We start from the raw sequence: 26,216 nt of genomic DNA, 5'->3' as shown, positions 1-26,216 counted from the left end.
GAAAATTTGTTTATGGAATCGAATTGCTAATTTTATCATCCACGTTCTTTTTCTTCTTGCATACTCTCTCGTAAGAACACGTAACCTTAGGGAATTTATTTAAAACCTTTAACTTTTAGTTTTTTATTTAATTTCTTTCTATTTTAATTTTTATATTTTATTTTTATTCCATCCACTCACGGTGTGACTCCAAATAAACTAACATATGATAGTCTTTTAGTCTTTTAACTAATCACATCTTCATTTTACTGATATAAAAAATTTTAAGTGTTGAATTTTAAAACTGCAAATAAAAAACTGAAACAAAAAAAAAATATTTATTATGTATAAAAAAACATTTATTTAAATTTTAATTAATGATCATTTTATTTTTAATAATAACAAATAATATTTTAAATTTATTTTTATAATTTTGGAGACCTAAGAGAAATACTCTATTAACTTTGTGCTTAAATCGACACTAATTTCTTTATTGTAAAAGTGTACATTATTTAGCGTAATAAATAATCTATAGGTCTGTTCTACTAAATAATTATATATCATAGTACACCAAATTCAACTAACATGTTTTATTTCCAAAATCGAGCTTATGTGCCAATAATTTCGTTAAAAAGGAAATATTTTTCGATTATAAGAGTTACGTTAAATATTCAAACAGGCTATCAATATCATAAAGTGCATGATTATTTACGAAATTAATAGACTATTGATCGTACTAAATACTGTACATAAATAGAAAGAAAAGATTAAGATATGTGTTGTAATATCTTAAATTTTTTTTATAGATACCGTATTTAAAAAATTTAAATTAATAAAAAAAATATGTGACAAATTAAAAAATATTATTATATATAATTTATTTAAAATTATATTATTTATATTATTTGCTATATGATTTTATTATATATATATATATATATATTAAATTTCTTATTTTATTTTTTATATTTTTTTTATAAATTTTAGTTTTAAATAAAATATAATTCATATTTAACTAATTTTTATTATTATAAATAAAAAATTATAACACAATATATTAATATTATAATTAAATATAAATAATAATAAAATTAAGAATATAAACAAATATTAATATAATATTATTACTTTATTTTTTAATTTTAATTTATTTAATTTTGATTATACATTCAAGACTTAACCGCTTTTTAATATATTTAAATATAATAATTTATTATTAAATAAATTTATTATTTAAATATATGTCTAAATATTATTACTTAAAAATTTGTATGTACAGCCACAAAATTTAACAAATAACTAAACATAAACAGTTAAGTCTCACCACACTTAATTAAGATTATTAAGTGAATAGTAATTATAAAAACATTCTGTTATGCCTGTAAAAAAGGACATCAGCCCCACAAATTGACACAAAAGTACTCAAGAAATATCACTTACATGAATGGATTTTCAAGGAAAATGCAATAAGGACACAGTAGCGACAACACAAGAGATTGCATTTTATCCTTCTTTTACACTGTATAATTAAAAACATCTCTTTCTTATCACTTACCGAAAGTGATTTTCAAGGAATGCAAACATGCAATAACAAAACTTCCGTACAGACAATGAGGGATTGCATTTTATCCTTTCTTTACACTAATGTTTCTCGTATCATCCACATAGCATACGTCATAGGTTTCTTTTTCATCTTAACTAAAGTTTTATGTTTTTCCACCTAAAGATTGTAATTGAGGAGTTCTCAACCTTTGTCAACAAAGTTAGCCAAAGATTCACATTATTATATTTGCGTTTGGTGAAGTTGATTCCATGTATGCTGTAAGAAAGAAGGAAACATCAAATTAAATTGGGTACCACACAAACTTTGGGATAAGGATCAGAGGAATGACGAACTGTTTGGTCAATGGTGGATTGAGTAGCTTTATTAAACTTTTCATACAAAAACAAGTTAGGTTTGATTTAGCTAAAAAGGTGTTTCAGCATTTTGTTTGATCTTTCCTATCGATCTTTCGGGGATTATTATTTTAATGAGTTGCCACATTTTGATGTGCTTAAAAACACGATGATGCATTGATCATAAAGTCTTTACATTAGAAAATTCTCTTCAAGAAAATTCTGAAAGCAAAAATTTACATAATTGGAGATCAAAGAACATGCATAATTAACATTCACAAGAGAGATCACGGCTTGTTCAAAACTCTCAACACAAATTAAGACATTTTCATATTGCACCCAATCTAGAAATTCTTGCATTTTGACATTATCATCACTATTGAATATTAATATGTTTTTCTCAACGTGAGTTTTCTGATGAATTTTCTTACTTCAGGTTAAAGTCAAACAAACTAAGACCAACCTTCTAATTGAATATTTAGGTCAAAACGACAAAATGAAGGTCGCAAGAGATGACGTTGACGGTAAATTACATAATTACCTTCGTTATATGTCCAAACCGTAATGTTTAAAATACACATTCAGTGACTTAAACACGTTTTTTTAGACAAAATCTAGGTGTAGTTTTTAAAACTATTTTTTAATTAAAATTTTATTTTAAAAAATAAGACAATATTAAACTTTTTTTTATATTGATAAAATTATAAATTTTAATTAAAATATAAAACTAAAATTATTTAAATAATTTTACTTAAATTTATTCTCTTTATTTTATATGTTGACATTTATGTATCGTTTATAATTTGTAACGTAATCTAACTTTTTTTTCCCCATCAAATCTTGATAACAACAGAAGGTATAAGTTAATTGATAAGATATTATTCTAACAAAAAAATTAAGTAAATATTTTTTCCTTTTTTTATTTTATTTGACTGAACGGATTTTACTAACAATTAATAATTAAATAATCAGCGCTAAAAATATTATTTCTGTTGAATGATTTGGTGTTTGATGATCCGTACCTATTACCTAACACATTTAACCAAATTAAATATGTGGTAGGAAAAGATTATTTATATTCATTGTATAAAAGAAGTTAAAATGAATATTAATTATTTGCGTTTGATAAATTTTAATAAAATAACTTATATTTTTTTTACAAAGAAAGTATGTTATATAAAATAACAGAAAATTTGAAATTTATTATTACAAAATTTTCATTTTATTTTTTATTTAATTTTTTCACATTTTATTCTTAATAACTAACTATTTTAACTATAAAATTACCTATTAAATATAATTTTATAGTCTTAAAATTGAATTAAAGTATTTAAACAAATATTTTTTATTTAAAAGGTGTTTATGGTATTTTTTAAAAATATAATAAATATTTTTAATAAAAATATTTTTGATATATTTAAATTCAATTATAAAAATCAAAGTTAATAAAATTAATATATATATATATAATATTTAAAAAACGTGTACCCTCTCTAGAAGCATAGACCCTTGTAGCATCCGTGACATTAATTAATTGTCCTCATATGGCGGCTAGAGTCAGCCATAGATGCCAACCTTGACCGTTCTCCACAGTTATCGGCCTACATTCATTTACTCATTGCAAACTTTTCAATATCAATTCTCTATAAATAAATACAAAATTAAGCTATTATTTTTTTATAAAATTTTTAGTAACACGTTTTTTAATTTACTCTTTAAAAATTATAAAAATTATGTAAATTTTATTTTTTATTCATAAATGAATATTTTTTAATAAAATTTATTCTATAATAAAAAATGTGTTTAAAAGAGTATGTTTCTAACCTTTCTTATGTTTCTAACGTAGGGCTGCTTAGCTCTAACACGAGAAATTTGCATTACTTGGGTCATTTTCAGACCTGAAGCTGAAGTATCTTTTACATATCAACATTTTCACATGCTACTATTTTTGTATCCCTTTGTCATCTATGGAGTAATTGCTATTCAATATATTTGATTTCCACCCTCTAAAAGGAGCAAGCATGTATAGTTATTTTTATTTAATTAAATTTTATTGATTTCTTCTTATTTTCACTCTAGTTGGTAGTGAGGGGCTGCTTATTATACATGGATAGGCTGAAAACTTAAAAGGGATAAATTATGAATATAACATGTAATTTAATCTATTATATCTTTAAAAAAAATTAATAATAAATATTAATAAATTATTAATATAATTTATTAGATAATTAAATTTTTTAAAAAATTTACTAAAGTCACTTTTAAAAATGATATTTAATTGAATTAAATATTTTATTAATGTTTAGTATACTATTATTAAAGATAATATTATTTTTTCTGAAGTCAAATTATCTATGTTACTGTAAATTATACTATTACAGACTATTTTTATTTTTTTAAATAATTATTATAAAAAAGTAAAAGTTAATAATATAATAATTTAAACCTTAAACAATTGAATTTTAAAGCAAATTAAATAAACTTGTGTATAATAATTCATATACATTCTTTTAATTAAAAAAACACAATTTTAAACAAAATAGGCGGATTTATATGTTACCACCTATATGTTAAAACTCAATAAACTCTTGCATGAAAGGTAAACGTATATATTAGAAATGTAATATAAAACTGTTTATATATCTTACTTAATATCTTTTGAATAATCATTTTCTCTTCAACTGTTGTCATTATGTTCAATTTCTAATTAATAACATGATGAACTTTTTCTTTATTTTTATTTGCTGAATTTTGCATATACATTTGATCATGTACAACGAATTAAAGTTTACAATTTTCCATTTGGCCAGCAATCAAATGCTGGAAAATGTTTATTAATTTCATGATACGAAAAATAACTTGGAAATTTTTTTTCCCTAAAGGCTATGCATATCAAACTTTCTCTTCTGTATACAATCACACCAAATAATCATTTAACAAAGGAACACCCCACATATACCTGTTAGGCAACTACAAGTGGTATATATGTGATTAATTTTATCATTCATCTGGCACCAATGGACTTTATATAATGAAATTGTAAACTTGTCATTTATACACTTGATTTCAGCCAAAGGGTCAAGAAAAATATTTTACTAATTTCTAACAATTGAAGTGAACTATGTTAAAATGAATATAGGGTGCTGCTACATGTCTGATTTACACAATTCGGATTCTCAAATAACTCTGGTTATCACAATTGAAAAAAAAAATGACAAATTTGTATTTTACTATCTTGAAATTTGACTCATATGCAAAGTAATTTCAGATATTTAAAAAATATATTTTGTTTTCTAATATTTTTAAAATGTGTAAACATTTTTTTGTAATTTTATCTCTGTAAAAATTGTTATAATATTAACTAATTAAAATATACCATGAATAACTTTTAAATAAATTATTCAAAAGTTTGTTATCTGAAACATAATTAAAATTAACGGTAATTGGCTTCACGATATATTAAAATTATGTGTTACGGATCTGTGATTAAAGATTGAACATTCCTAACTATTTAAAACCAAACCAAGTCTCCTAACTCTTTTCATTTGATCCAAGAGTCAGAGACAAAAATACGGTTCTTACGTTTTTACTCCTCCCAAGGTTTTAAGAAACGATTTTTTTAAGGATTAATTACATTAACCTTTTAGAAATACATAAATTACATTTTTTTATAAAATCATTTTAATTGCACTTCCGTTTATAGTTACTAATTTTGTTTTTATATTTAAAATAATAAGTGTATGTTTTTCAATTAATACTCAATTTCTAAAATAAAAGAAAATTATTAAAAAAATATATATAATATATTCATATTGAAAAGCTCTTTTTCTCTAATTTTAAAAGGACTTGTAAGAAATAGCATTTTAATAATTCTACTGAATAAAACAAAAAGTACAATGTAAATGGTGCTGTGAAAATTTTCTTTTTAGAAATTACACGAGCAAGTATTGTGTGCATTGCACATTCATATAAATTATAAAAATATAAATTGTAAAATTATTTGAGGAAAATTTACTTTAATAACATGAAATTTTATGAATAAAAAAAATATAAGTCTTTAAAATTGAAAACTTTTAGAATACATTTTAATAATTATTATAAATATCTTCTTGTACTTAATATAGATTAAAAAAACAAGTGCTGATTAAAAGTATTAATAAACTAACAATCTGACTTGATTTAATTTTAATAATATTTATATATCATCAATTAATTAGAATACATAACAAAATTAATTTTAAATTAATAATTATTCACTTAAATGATAATTTAAATTGGATGATAATATAAACGTTTTTTTATAGTTATATTATTTGTGGATTCAAATTAAATATAAAATCTCACAAAACGCGTTTCATTCATAATTTTTAAAATACAAGGATGTTAATATATACCATAGAAGTTAAATTATTTTCTTTTGGTGAATATTATGCACAAGCCAAGAAAAAATTATTACAAGAAAGCTTATTTATATTAAAATGAAATACATATTTTTAACTAAAAAAATATACAACACAAATTTTTTTAATATAAAAGTATATATATTTCATTTCTCACTCTTAAAAAAAAAACAAAACTATAGAGTAGAGAATCCCATGGCAACCAATAAGGACATGAATACATGCTAAATTGATGGATTGACGAATGTTGGTGAATTCAATCAGGCTACATGAATCAAATAACAGTATCACATCATCATCGTCTTAAAGTTAGTAATAGTTTAGTTTCTACCTTCTATCTTCATCTACAGAACAAAACAAAATTCATTGTATTCAGGTTTTTAAAATAATGTCTATGACTCGAAAAAACAAAAAATGCAGCATGTGATCACATGCTAACAATCTTTAGCTTCCACCATACCCGCTTGATTGGCAGAAATATTGTAGTCACCCACTCTCTGACCCCCCAAATGAAAACCAAATACGATGTTTTATAATCTTAAAATGGTGTAAGATCATGTTACTAATAACGACATAATAATGCTCACCACTTGATTATATATTCAATATTTATATCTGTATAATTTCTCAATTTTAGTTATAGTTAGTTTCACCTAAGTTTTACATTTTACTATCTCCCACACAATGATTTTTTATTTTTTGTGAATTTTTATACACAAAATATCTCTATTTAAAAAACTTGATTGAAAAAGATACAAATACATGGCATATGAGATGACGTGATGAAAAAACTGATCAAGCAGCACATGGAACAACAATGGGACACGTGTCAAAGATCTAGAAGTGAATTTGGTGGGGGGTACACAGGGAATAACCCTCACCAAGTAAAATAATAGGGAAACATAGATATAGTTGATTGTTTTATAAGCTTTTAGGTATTGCCGTTGGTTTAGAGAGAGAAAAATTTTCACTGTTGGGTTCCTCTATATGACCCATTAAGGGTCTGCGTGTAAAGTCTCAAGCATTTGTCATCACTCAAGAGAGAGTGGACAAGTCCGGTCAAATTTGCTGCACCTTGGCCTGCACCTTCCTTTCTCCATCTCCAATTCTTCACCCTCTTAAGCCTTCTTCCTCGTTGCCCTTGTGATCATAACACACAATAGAACAACACACACATATATATAGTTCTTTCAATTATTTTTTGCAATAAGCCCGCATATAAGCTGAGGCAGGATTAATTTGAATCGAGTCATAGGATCCGACAACATGGGTTTTTCCTCCAAAGAAGAGAAATCCAAAAGGATACTAAGAGGTTTGAAGACTGTATTCTTCTTGATCACCATGGTTATATCGCTTCTTCTTTTCTCCGCGCCGGTTCTCCTTGTTATTGCCGATGCACTTGTTCCTTCTGCTTTGCTCTCTACACTCTCCCCTACTTCTCTGTCCTTGGAGACTCTCTCTTCCCATTTCCACAACTACGATTTTCGCTACTCTCTCATTGATATACCCCTTGTCTCCATAATAAGATCCTTCATCATTTTCTGTAAGTACATCTTAAAAAAAAAAGATTGTAATTTTTTTATTGATTTTGGAAGACCCTTTTGAATGTTGTTAAATGGGTTTGTGACATTTTTTTATGTAGGTGTTTATAGTTTATGCGATGGACCAAGGCTTTCTCGAGGGCCTTATTTGGGGATCACGACGATGTGCTCTGTTCTGTCTCTGATGTTTGTGTCGTTGAAAGCTGTTTACATCTTCAGTGTTTCGAGTAAAGGGTACGTTCCAGCCACCGAAATAGCGCTGTTCGTGTGTTCTTGTGCCTTGGCCGTGGGGCATATTGTTGTGGCCTACAGAACAAGTTGCAGAGAAAGACGAAAGCTTTTGGTCTACAAAATTGACATTGAAGCTGTAAGTCTCTACCCCCATTCACACCTCTTTCCTTCCCACCAAAGCCTAATTAAATTCTTAATTAATTGCGTGTTTAGGTGGAAGAACATCAATTTGCAAAATTTCACAGTAACTCTTTAAACCATGTTTGTAAAGTAAGTTAAAAGGCAAATGGTAACGAGTAGATTAAGGGTTGGTTAAGAAATAAAAAAATATTTTTTTTAAAAACTATAATAAATATAATCTTTAACAAAAACAAGTTGAAAATGTCTATTGCCATTTATAATATTTTTATGCAAAAAAAAATAAAATTAGAAGGAGTAACAATAAACATTTTAAAGTGATAACAGATTTTGAAAATTTTAATAAAAAAAATATTAAATTTAAGTTTTTTTTTTTATATGCACACATTTTTTAAATAACCTTAAGTTATTTTTAGATTGGTTGCTTTTTAGTGAAACTTACAATTTAGTTTCCCGTTTTGGTTGTTGTATGTTTTGGTGACCCTGGGAGTAAATGGTGGGAAATTTAGTGAGGTCCCACGTAAGTTCTATTGTTGATGGAGGAAACTTCGTTAGGGGCTTTACTTATTGGCGTTAGTAATATATAGTGTATAAGAGTTGATTTTCCTACCTCTCTGGAAGGTCAATTACTTTGATGACAGTTCCTCTTGAATGCTAGAACGCAAAATTCATATTGGCCATGTGTTTTCAGCTTTGGCAACATCGCTTGTTGACTTTTCAAAACAGCCAAATTGAGTTGGAAATTGGGCATGGTATATGGTCATATGAGGGGATGTTGGAGTTGGACTCTCATTAAATCAACCAAATTATTCTTCCATGGGTTGAACCCTAAATTTTTTTTAACTTATAATAATAATAGTATTGATGAAACGATTTATTTTTTCTAGAAACACGTTGATTGTGATAGAAATAGGACTTGGTCTCACACATATAAATCGTTCTTTAAAAAAATCTTGTGTCCAAAGAATCTTCATATATAAGATAAAATGGGAAAAACCGCCCTTAATTGATGACTAAAGTCCACCATTTATAGTTTACAAATATCTAGGTGTGTATTTGATCATATGGCATATGCAAAGATACGATAACGCATTTTGATTGTTAAATTATAACTTTCAAGCCTAAGATCGTGGCCTTCAATATTGCCATCCAAGTTGGAGGTTGCCCACTAAGTACAGTTAATAACATATTTCTCTCTCAGTCACAAGATATAAACAAATTATTCTCACGTGCCTCAAACATTAGTTTGGTTTTTACATGTTTATCCTATAAAAAATTTTGATGAAGACATTAACCATGTTCTACTTTTGATGTCTGTGCAGATTTCGGCTTGCAAAACTGGGTATCCTAGGTATCCGAAGATTCCTCAAGAAGAAAGAGTCAAATGAAATCACTGTGGCACTAAAAGATTAGAGGAATTATCAGTTAAACGTATAGATTTTCAACTAACAGCTTCAGTTATTCATATTAAGTTCTTGTGTGCGTCAAGAGATGCCACGGTAATTATCTTTTAAATACGAATTATTTTTGTTGCAAAATAAAATAATGATTTCTTAAACCAAAACCTAATTGCTACCCTTTTTGTCTTATTTCAGGTTTATCCTAAGGATGCCAGCAACCTTGACATCTAACACACTAACACTTAATATAGTTTATCGCTACCATGATACATCAAGTTGTTGAATGGTGTTTAGGTATATATGTACAATTGAGCTTCATCATTGGCGATTCATGTAACAACTATTTTGTTTCGTGTATATCTTCTTGTATATATATATAAGTCAAAGGATTGTTAGTAGTGGTCAAAGGCCTACTTCATGGGATTTGTATTCTGATTGCTTTATATTGATGTTTGGTGCAGTGAGACCATATTTTCAAATTTATAGTTTGAATTCTTGATGGTTGAAATTATAATCTTATGGTAGTCGTAAAAAAATATTAAAAGGTTTCACACACAAAATTTGATTTTTTTTTATTTAATATAAAAATATAAAATGTCAAGCTTTTTACCTAACTCGTTGGGTTACTGAAAAAAAAAAATTATACACGTTTTCTAAAAAATAGAAATATTTTCCATTTTACTTATAAGATTCCTCCAAGTCTAATAACCCTTTGTCATTCATCAATTTTCAACTTTTTATGTTCTTGATCTTTTATTCCGTCGTCGTTCGATAATAAGTTAATAATTTTGTTTATTTGAAAAAGACCGATATGAAGTTTCTAATTTAAAGTTAACTGTTGATTATTTTGCATCCAACAAACACTATTGAGCTCAATTTGAGTTTTTGGTTTTTAATTTACATTTTTCTGCTAAACTATTAGTTAATATAAATATTTTCTTAAAAAAATACCTTTTTTCGATAACTATGATCATGCTATTTTTCTAAAAATTATTTGATTATAAAATTACTCATATTTATAGTATTATAATTGTAATATACATTTTTTGGGTCTGAGTTTAGTTATATACATAAGAGATGATTTCAAGACAACTCCAATACTATGGGTAGCCGTTGATTAATTTGATAGGGTCATGACTCATACCGTTATACCCACGAATAAATCAGAAATAATTTTATGAAAAAAGTCATGAGAAAACCCCACCTGAACATTTTTAAGGGAATAACAAAGTTGCTTTTGAGCTTAGTTAGTAAATATATCATTTATAATATTTCTATGACTTGGCTTTAGTTTATATCTCTCGGGTCTACCTACATTTTCAATATTAAAAAAAAGAGAGTAATAAAAAGAATTCCTATAATAATATCTCTTCCACACGTTGGAGTATTATTTGTGTATTAACAAAAGAAAAAATAAATAGTATTATGTTTATTTATTTTAAGACATTCTTATATGACATAAATTTTGAAGTATTGTCAGCTATATAACTATATAAGCAATGACTCACAATAATATTTATTTTCATATTCATAAATCTCAAAATTAAATCCAATGTCACATAATTAAAAAATCAAATCCCTTCAACTTAGATCACCATAAATTAATTTCTTAACTACTTTTTTTTTTATTAGATAAGTTACATATGAGCCTTATTGAATAAAATGTAACCTAAACAATTTAACGATGCCAACGTAAAATTTATTAAATAAGTAATGTGTTCTTTATAGTCGTGATAAATATCATATTTTTTTTTTATAAAATAATATAATTTTTAAAAATATATTATTAACACTCTTCTGGATCTTAACCAATGAAATTTAGGCCTTAGAAATGTAATAACAGCAATCTACGAAATGGGCCAAGCTCTTTTAGGCCTCTCAAATTCAAAACCCATAAAGAGGGAAACTAAAAAATCAGATTATTGAAAAATAATGCAAGAGTGAATACGACGTCGTTCTTGCGCATCTAGGAACCAACCCGCCGGAAAGAAAAGAGTAAGGGTTTCAAACTTAAGAAGAAGAAGAAGAACGATGAGGATCACGGCGGAGCCGAGCTCGGAGCCAAGCCGCTCTCCAACTCCCAAAGACGAAGTTGAATGGCTCCCACTTCCCAAACACCCTCTCTTTACTGCCGCCGCAAACGGTGGTTCCGGCACCGCCATTTCCCGGAACCTACTTGCCTGGGACGGAGCCTCTCGCCTCTACTTTTGGGACTCCAACAACAACTTCCTCCATCGCCTCTCTCTTCGCCTCGGCGACCCCGATCCACCTTCCGTCCTCGCTGCTTTCCCTTCTAAGGTCCTTCTTCCTTTCTCAATGCTCTGCATTTAGCGTTTCATAGAAGTGAGAATTTAAACAGAAATAGAATCAGATGTTAATTCTTGAAATTGGCGATGAATTTGAACAGGTGTTACAAGCGGACGGGGTGCTTGATTTCGATGTTCAGAAAATCTCCATCAACCGGAACGGAACTGCAATACTCCTTTTTGGTTCTGAAAGTCTCTGTGTTATGTACCCCTATGGACGCACTTCTAGAAAGGACGTGAACTTGATTTGCAGGTATTTTTGCTTCTTATTCTACTAGCACTAGGGGCTTATGTTTTTTAATGAATAAGCTCTAGTTAGCCATGTTTTGATGTTTCTTCAATATTTCTCGTTGATTAAAGTTTGAAATTAATAGTTGTAAGTTATCTTTATCTGGTCTTCTAGTTTAGTTTTGAGGTGCATTGCATAGGTAGAAGAGAGATGACTATAATGCGTGTAATGTTGGAATATGAGTTTCTCTTACCGTGTTGAAGTTTTTTTTTTTTATTTGGATATCTTGTTGCAGGACTATTACTGTTGGTTCTCAAACGTATTCTACCGGCAGCAAAGATATTCGTGTGTTACAAGCGTTATGGCACCCTTACAGTGATACTCATTTGGGAATCCTTTCTTCTGATTCAGTTTTCCGGTGAGCTTAAAAAAATCTATACATATGTTGATGTACAATATTGTTTACCATGTGGCTATGGTGTGACTTATGAAGCATTAATGTTGATCATTTGACGGGTAATCTCGGTTTATGCTAGGGTGGGAAGATATTCGATTAGTTTCAGAAGTAATAGGGAGTTTAGATGTACTTAAATTTGAAAATTGAGAGACCACTCTTTTATAAGTAATGGAAGATCAATTTGATTTTATGACGTGACAATTTTTGTTGCAAATTACCTACACTGTTATTTGAAGTCTGTTTTGACGTCATGTATGTTACTATAAGAGGATAACAAGACTTGCTCATACGTGCACCAATTATTTGTCTCAATGAAGAAAGTGAAAATTTCATCCAACCATTAGTTTATATGTTTGACTGCTATTCTTTTTAATCCTTATTTTGTCATGTTTCCCTCTAATTGCCAACTCATCTTTGTAGGCTTTTCAATCTGGCTGTGGATCCTTTGCAACCGGAGCAAGAATATTATTTACAGCCTGTTGAGCCTGGTAGATCAAGGAATGCCTCATCAGTGTGCCCGATTGATTTTTCTTTTGGGGGAGACCACTTATGGGACAGGTTTAGTGTAAGTTCTGCTGTTATTCTGTTTATCTTAATTTTCAGTTTTTTGATAGTAACCTCTAGTGATTCTACTTTAGTTTTAAACATTTTATTGTTTGTGCTGTTTAACAGGTTTTTATTTTGTTCAGTGATGGGGCTATTTATGTACTTTGCCCTGTTGCTCCATTTGGAAGGTATTTTCTTTAAAGGGCTCATATCCTACTCATAGATAGTTCTACATTTGTGACTGTTTTTCCTGCTTATGCACAGTTTCTTCAAATGTGAGCCTCTATTAGAAATATACAATGATGCTCATACATTTGGGCTAATATCAGCCAACTCTTTAGCGGCTAGTAATTCAAAGTTAGCAATCTCCTGGTTAGAAGCAACATTTCCCGAGTTACAGAACCAAGAAACTGAAGGAGACAACCTGTCTTTGCTAAGAGCTCACGCTTATGCTTTATTTGATGCATCTCTTGTCTTGCAGGTATACTTATATTTTGTTTTGGACTTTGTCAGCTGTATTATCAGTTGATGGAGTAGTGTCTCTGACAGTTTGTTCCACCAGTCGTTGTGTTACATATTATGCTTCAATTTTCTAGGGACCTCTGCGAAGAGTAGGTCAGGACAGGAATGAAGATTCAGTTGGTCGTAGTGCAGAATGTGAAGGCCGTGCAGTTAATTTTCTTTATAATTTAGTCAGCAAAGACTCTATTTTGGTGACTGCCTGGACTGGTGGGCAATTACAGATAGATGCTCTAGCCGATGAAATCCAACCTGTCTGGAGTATTGGTAGTCCACCTCGTCTTCGTGTTGATTCCCATGACCAAATTCTTGGCCTTGCTATGATTTGTGAGTCAATTGCCAGCGGCTGTCTGGAGAAGCTTGATCATAATGCCTGGTTGGGTAATCCACCACCCTTGCTGAGACTTGCCGTTGTTGATTTGGCTCTGCCACAAAGAGCAGAAAGTGGTTATAATATTTCATTGTTCATTGATACCCTTATGCCAGAAAGAATATATTCTCTCCATGATGGAGGGATTGACTCAATAGTTTTGCATTTTCTTCCATTTACAAGTCAGACAACTGGCAAGGATGATACAATGAGAACGCCGTCTGTGCATCCTGTTCTAAATACTTGCCAGAGTGGATGCACCTCAGAGCCTTCATTCTGTGGCTTTGTGTCATTATCAGATTCATTTGGATATTCATGGATTGTAGCTATTACTCTTTCTCATGAGTGTGTCATGTTTGAGATGAAAACTTGGAACCTGTTGCTTCCAGTAAGCATTGATATGGAGAAGAAACCCATTCCACCAGAGGGGGAATCAAAAGAGAGAGAGATACCAACAATAATTAGCAAAGAACTGCTTAGTGGTCCCAAGGAGGTGCTTGTTCCTCAGGCCTCTCCAAGTTTGCGATCGGTTGCTTCTGATTCAATTGAAGGCCGATCAACATTACATCAGTATTTCAAGCTGTTTCATGAAACTTATGTGGAGTATGCACATAAGGTAGGACTACCATAATGTCCCAGCCTTTTAATGTTGGTTGATCTCTGTGTCTTTATTCTGATTTCTAACCTTGCATATTTGTCCTATTTGTTATCTCAATTGTATTCTCTAATCAGATTTGGCCTAAGCTGAAGAAATAAGCTTAGGTCAAGAGTCATTATTATGTCAACAGAAGGCTGATTTTAGCATACATAATTAAAATATAAATTCTTTTGAATGAAGCTAAGAGTTTATTGATAATCATTTGTTGATATACTTGTAGGGGAAGATCTCCTTAGATTATATTAGAGGTTGTATTTTATTAGCAAATTATGATAAATTGTGGTAGTTTATAACTATTAAAAGTTAATTCATTAGTTCTATATTCTATAAGGTGCCTAATTGAAATGGGATTATATAAGCATAATTTTACTGAATACAGCTATGCTTTTTTATAATAACCATTGGCTCTTTTCATTTCATTTTCTGTCATGATAGGTGTACCTGGAGCTCAAGCATCACGCACCTCAGTTAAAGAAAATCATTAATGACCAACATTCAAGGTTAGCAGAAGCACAACAGAAACTATTGAAAGTCGAGGAGAAAGAGTCTATATTACAAAAAAGGATAGATCGTGCAATTCAAATGCACAATTCTTTGGAAGATCGCTTGCAACAATTAAGGAACTTACCTTGTGCTCATAAAAAACCACTCTCTAGTGCAGAGCGTCAATTTAAATCTGAGCTTGGTAATGAATGTTTTATACCCTATTTTTAGTATTTGTCTGTCACTGAAATTTTGAATACCATTTTTAAAGTTTCGCACTTAATGGTTTGCAATAATCTTTTGCTTTTCACATGATCTCTTCCTGAACCTAGACATGTTCATTCTCTCACTCTCCTTTCCCTTAGGCTATACACTGCCCCCCATGTATTATCTACCATCACTTCTGTCTACTGGAAATTTTTTTTAGAATTACTAAATCACACCCTGTATTTTTCCAGACCACTTCAAGGATGTTGAGTTGGATGCTTTGCATTCTTCTGTTGATGCACTAAATGCAAGGCTGAGAAGGCACTTGCAAGCTTCAAAAGCCAGTCACCAACAACAGAAAACATCAGGGAAGAAAACTTATGGTGGAGATGATCAGATATCCATGCTCAAATCATCGCTCGAAAAACTTTCACTTGTAAATAATGAAAACTCAAAGAAAGTTAAACTTGTGGAGTCTACATTGAGAAGCAAAGAAAGAAGCAGCCGAGAATCAAGCCTGCCTCTGCTCTAAAACTGTCCTATGGCTTTTACTTTCAGTAGGACAGGGGTGGTTCTGAATTATTATGGTCCTATTGTTTGCACACCCACCATTCAGTCGCCCCAGTGTGTCACGAAAATTTGGGTATTTGATAGAAAGAAGTTGGAAGTACAGCTAATATATTTATTTATAAACTAGATTAATTTCAATGTCGAAAGGGAAAAAAAATTGCAGGGTCAAACTCTGTGGTACTTCCCTCAATGTCAGTATTGGAGAAGAAATGCTAGGATGCCTTTGTCACTAATTTAGAAAGGAACACGAGACTAATTATGTTGTTCGGTTGGATGTTAGTGAAATGGAATTATAGATCGACTTCATTTTGTACTATTAATTTTAATTGAAAGTGAGTTTGAAGTAGAGAGATTTATGTTTAGAAATTATTTTCTTAACAGTTCAAAGGAAAATTTAGTATAAAATTTTAAATTTATTGTAAAAGTTATAATTTATTATGTTGATTCAAATGCGAATTTAGAAATAAAATAATTTTGTTATAAAAATATCAAACAAGTTAGCATAGGTTTTTAACTGTTTATATGTTCAAACTTATTCTGGAGGCTTTTAACGCGATCCAAACATGGCATATGAAGCTTTTCAATTCCTTCTCGGAGGCTACAGCCGCCAAAAACTAAGTACTTGGATATCTTTAGGGTCTGCATTGCAAACAAGTCCATTTTGAGTGAACAATTTCTTTCAGTTTATTGCTATATATAAACACTGAAAAATGAGAAGAGAATAACTTAAAGAGAGATATCTTGCATAATCAAAAAGTTTATATTGCTTATTAAAATCATATTGTTTCACAGTAACTGAAACTGCTGATTGATATGCCTGCACCTTGAACTAAAATTTCTTTTACGGTCAACAAAACTTGCACGAGTAAAATACACAAGCATAAAGAGTAAAATAGGTTGAATAAAATGCCAAGTATTATCTTAAAAAAAAAACTAAAAAAGCAGAGTCGTTTTCAATCTGTGCAGTCCAGACAATGAAGGGTTTATTTGAATGCTTTCAAGTAAGTTATTGATCTTTAATCGTGAATTTGGAAATAAGATTTCAACATTATAATGAACACACACACACACACACATAATAGATTGCAATTTTTTTTTTTAAAATGGCTCGTGTAACTGCTGACAATTTCCCGAAATTTGCCTAATTGCTGCTTTGTTAGTTTGATGCGATTTCAAAAGGAAAGCATAATTGGAAACATCATGTTCATGTTGGCATGCTTGGTCTTCATGGACGTGCAGGTCCTAAACTGTTGCTTTAACGTTACATTACACAATCCAAAGCAAAATGAAAAGTGTTGGTAGATTTAATAGAGAGAGCATTCAAAATTTTTTTAACTCTTACATTTTTTTTGTGGATTTGATACCATTAGTCTCCATATATTTTAGGCTATATTTAATTTGACTTTGAATGATATCTACATCTTTATGTTCAGACAACTTTTCTGATTAAGAAGCATTGAAAAGAGAATTAATTAAGATCATATATGAACTGCTAAACTGGTAGATATAACTTTATTAATTATTTGTGTATAATGAACATATATAATGATCTACACTCAACTTCCTTTTCTGCCTTCTCTATCTGTTGTGCTCTTAATTCTCATATTGCTATACATGATCTGCACTCCTCTCCTCTCTAGTCTCTACGGTTCACTATAATAGGATACCTCTTCTGCGTCCTAGTGGTTGGGAAAAACACCAACTTATCTTTCTCTGCAGGAACCCAACTGCCATTGAATTCAAACCACAACATTAGTGATACTAGAAAGACTGCGTGTTTGGAATTCATGTACTTTCAAATGCAAAACACACGTTCCAATAAAAATGTATGATTCAGATTAATTTATGTACATATTCGACCGCTCAAAATTAATTTTATTAAAATCAATTTTACTCAACTTTAAAACTGATTCAGATTAATTTATGTAGGCATCTCAATCACATTCGATGGCTCAAAATTAATTTTATTAAAATCAATTTTACTTAACTTTAAAGCGTGCACCTAAGCATGCATAACTAAGCAAAATGTTTGTACCTGAAGCGGGTGACAATGCGGTGAAGGAAGACAGAAAGTACAACTCTGGCTAGCTCATAGCCAGGGCACAACCGTGGCCCTCCACCAAATGGTGTATAAACATTCCCAGGGTTTGTTGCTTCTGATGAATTACTCTGATCAATTTGGATCACAAGTAAGTAACTGAAGGATCAAATTTTTAAATGTGACTTGACTTACATTAATAATAAAGAGTGAAGTACCTGCCATCTCCATGGATTGAAGGTGCGGGCGTCTTTATAATGTTCAGGATTCAAATGTACAGCCCGAAATGATGCAAACACCTTCCATCCCTTTGGAATAGTGTAACCTATTACAAGTGAAGCATTGAAACTTTGATGTAAATTGAAATGTGCATTGTTTTGCCTATTATATACTTAGGCTCTTTCAGGGTGGTTACCTTTTATGTCGATATCTGTCATTGCTCTCCGAAATATCCCACCAATTATGTTTGCTACCCTCAAGGTCTCATTCACAACCTATGATTAAGACCAAGAAAAGGACAAGATTATAAACACCCACAAATTAATAATTAATAGTATTTACTCTTTGTATCCTTGCTGTTATTTGATTAACATTTGAGGATTGAGTTACATATTTTGTATGTATACTTACACATTGAGTAAATTCCATTGACTTGTAATCTGTCCATTCCAGTGCTGCCTCTGGGTCACTCCTTGCTCTGATTTGGTCATGCTCATCCTGCCAAATGACAAAACCAATGTCTCAAATAAAACTCGAGTTTGGATCATGAGTGGCAGTGACACTCTAAAATAATGATGCAATTAATCCTCCATAGTGTCATTTACATAATAGCAAATTCAAACAGTAATCAACATATTGGGTTTGATGCAATGAAACATGAAGCCATATAGCAATGCCTAGCCAATGCCTCCATGCTTGCAGGGTACGTGAATCCTAATAATCACACACTTAAGACATGTTTATTATTATTAAAAAAAATATTAACTTTATCTTTAAAATCGAATTTAATCATCTAATAGTAAAATTTCAACTTTAAGTGTGTCTACTGTCACTCTAGAACTCTGTTATCACTCTTTTAAGTGATTTTTGTTTAAAATATCTTTTAATTTTTCTTATTACTATATTAATAATAAAACTATTTTACCGGAAAAAATCAATATGCTATGCTGATGCTGGTTTAGGACTAACATGACATGGTGATGTTTCATTTAATTACACGAACGGGTGATACTAAATGGTCATCGAAATCAGAGCCACACGAGTTCCCACGTATGAATGGGAGCGAAGGAGATAACTCTGGGGCCTGGCAGGACAAGTTCTGCATAACACAAAGTACTTTTCTGCTTCTGCAGAGTGCAGATGACGCAGACGCAGAAGCAGGGTGGCAAAGGGTATTTTCGTCTTTCAACCACACACACACGTACCATCAGGTCAAAAGACCAATACCAAGCGTGCGCATTGGATGTAATAATGTTGCCTCTTGGTTCCACCAATGTCTCCTATCACTTTTTTCTTGTCTACTTTTCTATTATGTTTTCACACCCATCATTTATTTTCTCTCTGTTAAACCAAACATTTGTTTTATTATTAATATTTGTCCATTACTTTCTCAACTATTTCATATATTTCCTTTGTGAGAGATGAGGAAACATACAAAAATGTTAGGCAAATGTCAAATACTGTGATTCTTTTTTTGTATATTAAGGTATCTATCAATTTGATTTATTTGAGATGTAAAGATTATCAAAACAATTGTTTGTGTACATGTACACATAACAACCAAATTCTATAGAATATACTTAAAGAATTCAGTAATTTATTGTTGTTTCTGATACTAAATATGAAATTCTTCTAATCATTTCTTAAAAATTAGAGAATATATAGTTAATTTTATTAATGACATTAAATTTGCAATAATTTGAATGATTAAGAAAATTTAAAAACTACTCCCAGATCATATCCTCCCTTTTTCGTGATGGCTCGCAGTGAAGGCTTTAACTACAAGTTTTGAATTTATTTAACACGACAGAACAAGAAAACCAGCCATCAAATCTTTTCCTCTCTCTCTCTCTCTCTCTCCATCTTTTTAGGCGAAACAAGAAAAGGAATCTCATAATACTTCATACTTTTCCATTTTTAGATTATAGTCGTTAACTAATTCTTTATCAACAACTTAAGAAAATTTGGTTTCGTTAATCATTCTACTAGCTAAGGTCAATGGTTAAAAAATTATAAAATTTAATACAATTTAATATATTAATAATGTTAAACGTTATAATTTTTAATAAAAATATATCATTTATTAAATTTTTTATCATCTATGATTATCCTAAATCCCAAGTTAAAAAATTTGATACATTAAACATCCACCAAAAGTGAAGAGAAACAATATAATAATAATTCATCTTTTAAAGCATCTTTTTAAATATACTGATTTAAATGCATTTTAAATTATAAAAATTACATGAATATTACTTTTAATTTAATAAATAACATCAATATTTTTATAATTTATAATAAATTTAAGAGACAGGATGGAAGAAAGGATGAGATGATCAGATAACGAAAATGAGGTTGCAAAGGAAGTAACACCACACGGTGGGGTGGTGGTGGTCATGGTGGGGTTTCTTGCAGCCACAACCATAAGGTCCACTTAACTCCCAATCAAATCCAAAATTGAAGACCAAAATTCCAAGGAATAGAAGTAAATAAAATGCATGAGCGTAGATAAATTTGTTTAACCATGAGGCACGCCACTAGTTTTGTGAATCGTGTTCTACGTAAACAAACTTTAATTAGTCACATACATAAAGACATTATCATAGAATATACTTATTGTCATAATCATACAAATAATATAATTACATTAATAACAAAGTTATTGTGGTTAGGCTTTACGTACCTTAAGCTGTGCCAAGGCCAGAGGAGTCTCAGTGAGGAACTTCACCGCAAGAGTCATTATTGTAGAAGTGGTTTCATAACCGGCGACGAGCAAAGCCAACATAAAATCCACTATTTCTTCGTCGGAAAAGTGGTCACCGGAGGCCAACAACGCCCCAAGCATGTCATTCTTTTTCTCTTTCCCTTCATTGCTCTCTTTTCTCCTCTGCCTCACTACCAACGTTAGTGCATCCGCCACCTTTGTTCTTGCCTAAAAAATTAATATGCATTAATACGATTAGTATTATAATAAATACAATGGATTTTTTTAATATGTGCATCGTTACATATAATAAAAAATGGGAGAGAAAATTAAGGTGCATGCACCTTGATGGCTCTGCGGTAGGTGGTGGAGAAGAGAGGAAAGGGGAGGGTGAAGAATCCTTCAATCACAAGAACGTACTCTTTCCTTAGAGTTTCAGTCCATTCATCAGGATCAAAGCTCATCAATTGCTTCACAGTAAGTTCAAATGTTATCTGCAAGTAACCCCACAACAAGTGTCAAAACAATCATCATCATCATTATTAGATAATTAAATTAAGAGAGGCTAGTTAGTAGTATTAGAGAAGGAATTAATAAAAAGCAACCCACTTCCCTTTTTACACGTCTTATAAAAACATATATATTCATACATGTGCATGCTCGCCCAACATGATGATGACCCAATGTTTTATATGCAGAGTGATTATTATCCTTTGCATCCGAAAAACCTTTTCAGCTAAGTTAACGCGATGTAAGGGCTTATGTGCAAGGGATTGGACCCATTGTACCAAACCATGGAATCCGAGTCACCATCCCCATTCCCATTACGTACATCACAATCACATGCTAACCCCCATATTAATTAATTAATTAATTCACCCATCAACCAAAATTCAATACTAAAATAAAACAGAACAAAAAGCTCAAACACACACACACACACACAAACTTCAAAAATTAAAACTTTCAAGTGCTAGTTAGACACAGTGATAATTAACTTTCCACCAATAACTAAACAAACAACACAAGTTCCAGATAATAAAAATGAGGTGTAGAAAGTCGATCTTGGTCCACCATCTCTCTCTCACACACATCATACACACACACACATAAACACACCATATGATGTGATAATGGTGAGTGAGTGAGTGAGTGAGCTAGACTCGAGCGATCCACGCCCGAGTTGACTCAATACATACACATGTAAAATGTTCTAGCTTAAAAAGAATTTATTAAAAAGCATATTAAATTTATACCACCAACATTTTAAAAAATTACCATTCAATTTAGATTTGAAAAAGTAAAAGAAGTTAAACTCATTTAATTCGATGATTAACAAGAAGAGGTACCAAACCTTCTTAGCTTCCTCCATGAGAAGAACCCGGTGGGTCCAGGAATCGAGGTTGAGGCAAATGAGCCGATCTATGTGAAGAAGAAGATGATCCTTGATGATGGAGGAGTTAGCGAAGCTCATAGTGAGAGAGTGCATTCTCTTGTGTAAAGCACCTTTCATTAGCAACAAAGAGTGTTTCCCAAGAAGGTTCGATATCGAACCAGGGTAACTGCAATCAAAGAGTTTCCCTTCGTTAAGAAGAATGAACCGGTTCGTTTCCGGGTCGGCCGAAAACACGGTCGGTTCGCCAAACACGTGTGTGGTGAAGATTGAACCGTACCGGTTCACGCGCTGGTCGATGAAAGGTTCCGGGTTGTCACTTTTGTATGCAGATATCAGCTGCAAGGTCTCGCCGATGAAGGGTAAACCCAAGCTCCCCGGCGGAAGCCGGAGCCGCCGGTAACGGGACACGCGGCATAGGAAGAGAAAGAGGGTGAAGATTGTGAGAAAGAAAAGGAGTGTTGGCAAAGAAGCCATTGAAAAAGATGAAGATAAATGGTACTAAAAGAAACAAGTGTGTGTCTATATATATATATATATATATATATATATATATAAAGTGGTTTTAAATTTTAATGGTTAGAGAGAGATAAGAGAGAGAGAAGGGGCATTAATGGAAAGGGTGAAGGAGCACACGAGGGGGTGGGGGTACCTGTGCTGAGTGCTCAGAGTCTAGAAGAAGAAGAAGATGAAAATGATGTGTGGGGAAACAAATTATCGCATAATTACTATTATTAAGAAAATTTTAACCTTATTAAAAAATTTAAGAATTAATATTATTAATATGTTTTATTATATTTTTAGTAAAAATGATTAAATAATTTTAAAAAAATCATTAATAATATTTATAAAATTTATTTTTTGTTTCATTTTTCTTTATTTGTCTAATGATATATTTTATTTATTTATTTCCTTTTAAAGGTGTACTGTTGTGTAAACCATCTTTATCCAAGAAATGAACGAGGGATATTTTGGAATCTGACACTCTTTTTATCGTCTCTCTAGATTACTTTCTTTTTCTCTTTGTCTCTCGGGATAAGACTTTTGTTGTAGGGTGAAAAAGGAAAGTATAGGAAAGTTTCTTCTTTTTTTAATTTCCTTTTATCTTTTTATACTACTTTTTAATTCAAAAGAAAAACAGTTAACACTTGATGACTAAAAGGGAGTAATATTGAATACTTGAACCAATTTGCTATATTGCATATCCGGAAGCCTTTGCCTTTGTACTTGTTTAGTTTCTTTGGTGGCTGTAGAAACATTTTTAGTCAAATGCATTCTTTAAACCATGAATCAACTTTATAATGTATTTTTATATTGTACATACATATGTATGTATGTATATATCTTAAGTTACTTCAACATAATAGATAATTGATACGATGAAAGGAAAGTGTTAAAGTTGATAGTGTATTTTCATGACCCAATTCATTGTATCTGTATTTAATTAGAGAAGATGGGACATTATATTCTACTTAGGAGCAACTAATCATTTAGCCCATAACTTCATGTCATATAGTAGTCAAAATTAATATGCAATTTCTTGTAGACAATGATGCATGCAGCCCACACATCTAGCATTTTACCGAAGGAGGAGGGAATAAGTATGCAGCTACAATGGCTTTTCTAATCACTTTGCCTCTCATTTCTATCTAGTGATATGCATTATTGTTCGGCCCACAGAACAGAAAACAAGAACTAATGCTACTTCTCTGGTGGCCAAAACTCTCTTGTTTCTGAGTTCCCTCCCCCCAGTGGTAAGATTAGCAACTTGGTAAAGAAATTTTAGAGAAAGGGGTGATCATGTTCTGTTCTAAAGCAGAAAATGTTTCTAGCATTAAAAAAATTTGCATTTAGTTTTATCTTTTAAGAGATGACAGATGGATAAAGTTTTTATTCTTGATAGATATCAGAATCTATTTTATTATACTCGATTTATTCTCTAATGCAGATAAAATGTCATTAATAATTAATTTTGCCTACTATGCTGACCCAATTCCAATCCATGGTTGCTACTATGTTCAAGCTTAAAAAACATAACTTTAAGACCGTGTAACAATGATTTTTCATTCAGAAACTACTCAATATGAATTATTATTATGTTTTTTTTATATATATTCTGACATTTCAAGAAGAAAAACTCAAACAAATGCACTCTTATTTTGTTTTTAAATAGGTTAATCCATGTGAACCGCATAGTTCTAGTTTTTGCTGTAATTGACTTGAAAACGCTGAAATCTTCCCTTTCCGTTGTCTAACATACTTTAGACTAGATTATTGTCATTAATTAATTAATTAATAGGATAACACAAAAGTATAATGAAGTGCACATTAGCACTCATTCGAGGTGATGATAACATGCTGCTTCAATCACATCGTCCCTATATAACCTGAAAATAAAGATATGGACCCCAATAAAGGGGCATGAAGCCCTCTGTCCACAGAGAAAAACCCATGAATGATGATCCCATAGTAGCTTTTTGAAAAATTAGTTTGTGTGGTAAATTACATCATGTACGAAATGGATTTATAATTTTTTAATTAATTATACGAATTAAGCAGTGTAAAATTTTTTCTTTGTTATTTTTATTGAATGTAAATATATAATTTTTATAAAATTTTATATTTAGATTAGACCCTTCATTTTAAAATTTGAGTCGTTCTCCACAATTTCTTACCTCTTTGGAGTGTAACATAATAAAAAAAACATTTTTAAATGTACTTATTTTTTCCATTTAATTATTTACCTTTTCAAAACAAATATTTCGAAATTCTAATCGTTAAAACTATAACAATTATTGTAATTTCATCAATAAATTGTGATAAGAATTTTTATGATAATTAACATTTAAGTACATATATTTTGAATTTAGTAATTTTCAGTTTTTTTACATATATAAAAATTTAATAATGAAAATTAATTAAATTTAAAAAAAAATACAGTGTATAAAATGTCTGGTATTTTAAAATTTATTATTTTCTTCCTATATTTAAAAAATTATTTTTCTACCATGTTTTGAATTTAATTGCACATATTTTTCTTATAATTTTAAACATTAAATTGTGTTTAAATAATATATTCTCAAGGGAATATGCATGGGAATGTTCTGAAGGGAATGTTGGGCATTTGAATTTGATATATCGAGAAAGAATCTGAGATATATAATAATGAGGAATATGATGTATTGAAGGATTGGGAATATAGGTAATTAGGTAGGTTAGTGGTTTAGAGACAGATTAAGAGGCACGATTTGCGGGATTTGGACAAAATCCAACTTAGTGCTTTCACAACATATGGCCATTTATTTTTGTTTTTCTATTTTAAGATTTCCCATGTGTAAAATTTGCATGATATTTTCAATAATTTTTAAGTGTTTTTCATTAGTTTAAGATAGTGTATACTTTATAACCTAATTTATTTTAAGTTAACACTATTCAATATCTATTTAAAATTTTAGTATTAATGTATCCTCTTTAAAAGTATTCATGCATCTTAATATAAATTGTAATAACAAAATATTTTTTAATTATTATTTTAAGGACACTTAATTATTAGTAAGATTTTTTATCTTAATTTTTTACTAAAAAAAGATTAATCAAATAGAATTAAAAACAATTTTTTAAAAGGGATATTTATATAAAGAAAACTACAAAAATGTTAAGAAATAAAAGAATTTAACTAAAATGCATTAAAAGGGTAAATATATTTTTACAATATTATTTAATTATTAGTTATCATGTTAGTAAGAATTATTATTTTTTATAATAGTTGTATTTATTGTTTATTTTAATTCATTGAGAGTGTAAAAATGTTATAAAAGGGTATAACATATAATTAATTTACAAAGATATTGTTACTAGTACAAATAATTAATTTAATTAGTTTTTATAAAGTGATTAAAGGAATGTTGTATATAAAATCGAGCTAGTATTAA

The 26,216-nt window shown here is 30.1% G+C and overlaps 3 protein-coding genes across 5 annotated transcripts; 2 read left to right on the top strand and 1 right to left on the bottom strand.

Annotated features, from left to right (window-relative positions):
* Positions 1-7,212: 7,212 nt before the first annotated feature.
* LOC113850379 lies at positions 7,213-10,089 on the top strand. Its single transcript, XM_027480907.1, has 4 exons — positions 7,213-7,818; positions 7,918-8,183; positions 9,508-9,684; positions 9,781-10,089. The coding sequence occupies exons 1-3, from the start codon at positions 7,542-7,544 to the stop codon at positions 9,571-9,573; spliced, it is 609 nt and encodes a 202-aa protein (XP_027336708.1). The 5' UTR covers positions 7,213-7,541; the 3' UTR covers positions 9,574-9,684; positions 9,781-10,089.
* Positions 10,090-11,485: 1,396 nt separating this feature from the next.
* Positions 11,486-16,305, top strand: LOC113849701 (nuclear pore complex protein NUP88). Of its 2 annotated transcripts, none has more exons than XM_027479792.1 (9): positions 11,486-11,883; positions 11,993-12,144; positions 12,416-12,538; positions 12,998-13,142; positions 13,250-13,311; positions 13,388-13,604; positions 13,720-14,628; positions 15,106-15,355; positions 15,612-16,305. In XM_027479792.1, exons 1-9 carry the CDS (start codon positions 11,617-11,619, stop codon positions 15,890-15,892), a joined length of 2,406 nt encoding a protein of 801 aa, XP_027335593.1. In that variant the 5' UTR covers positions 11,486-11,616; the 3' UTR covers positions 15,893-16,305. The 2 variants fall into 2 exon arrangements, with proteins under 2 accessions (XP_027335593.1, XP_027335594.1); XM_027479793.1 differs by having other exon boundaries at positions 11,537-11,883; positions 12,998-13,135; positions 13,267-13,311; positions 15,612-16,077.
* A 1,184-nt stretch (positions 16,306-17,489) lies between these two features.
* Positions 17,490-22,783, bottom strand: LOC113850044 (cytochrome P450 90A1-like). Of its 2 annotated transcripts, none has more exons than XM_027480364.1 (8): positions 22,246-22,783; positions 21,236-21,385; positions 20,871-21,119; positions 18,599-18,685; positions 18,384-18,462; positions 18,187-18,293; positions 17,966-18,099; positions 17,490-17,657 (listed from the first exon to the last, which is right to left on the bottom strand). In XM_027480364.1, the coding sequence occupies exons 1-8, from the start codon at positions 22,759-22,761 to the stop codon at positions 17,567-17,569; spliced, it is 1,413 nt and encodes a 470-aa protein (XP_027336165.1). In that variant the 5' UTR covers positions 22,762-22,783; the 3' UTR covers positions 17,490-17,566. The 2 variants fall into 2 exon arrangements, with proteins under 2 accessions (XP_027336165.1, XP_027336166.1); XM_027480365.1 differs by having other exon boundaries at positions 17,545-17,643.
* Positions 22,784-26,216: the final 3,433 nt, after the last annotated feature.

The sequence above is a fragment of the Abrus precatorius genome, unplaced genomic scaffold (genome assembly GCF_003935025.1).
Source record: "Abrus precatorius isolate BTA unplaced genomic scaffold, Abrus_2018 Scaffold9, whole genome shotgun sequence".
NCBI lineage: Eukaryota > Viridiplantae > Streptophyta > Magnoliopsida > Fabales > Fabaceae > Abrus > Abrus precatorius.
The sequence above is the reverse complement of the archived record's forward strand: the minus strand, read 5'-3'. Positions and strand labels throughout refer to the sequence as shown.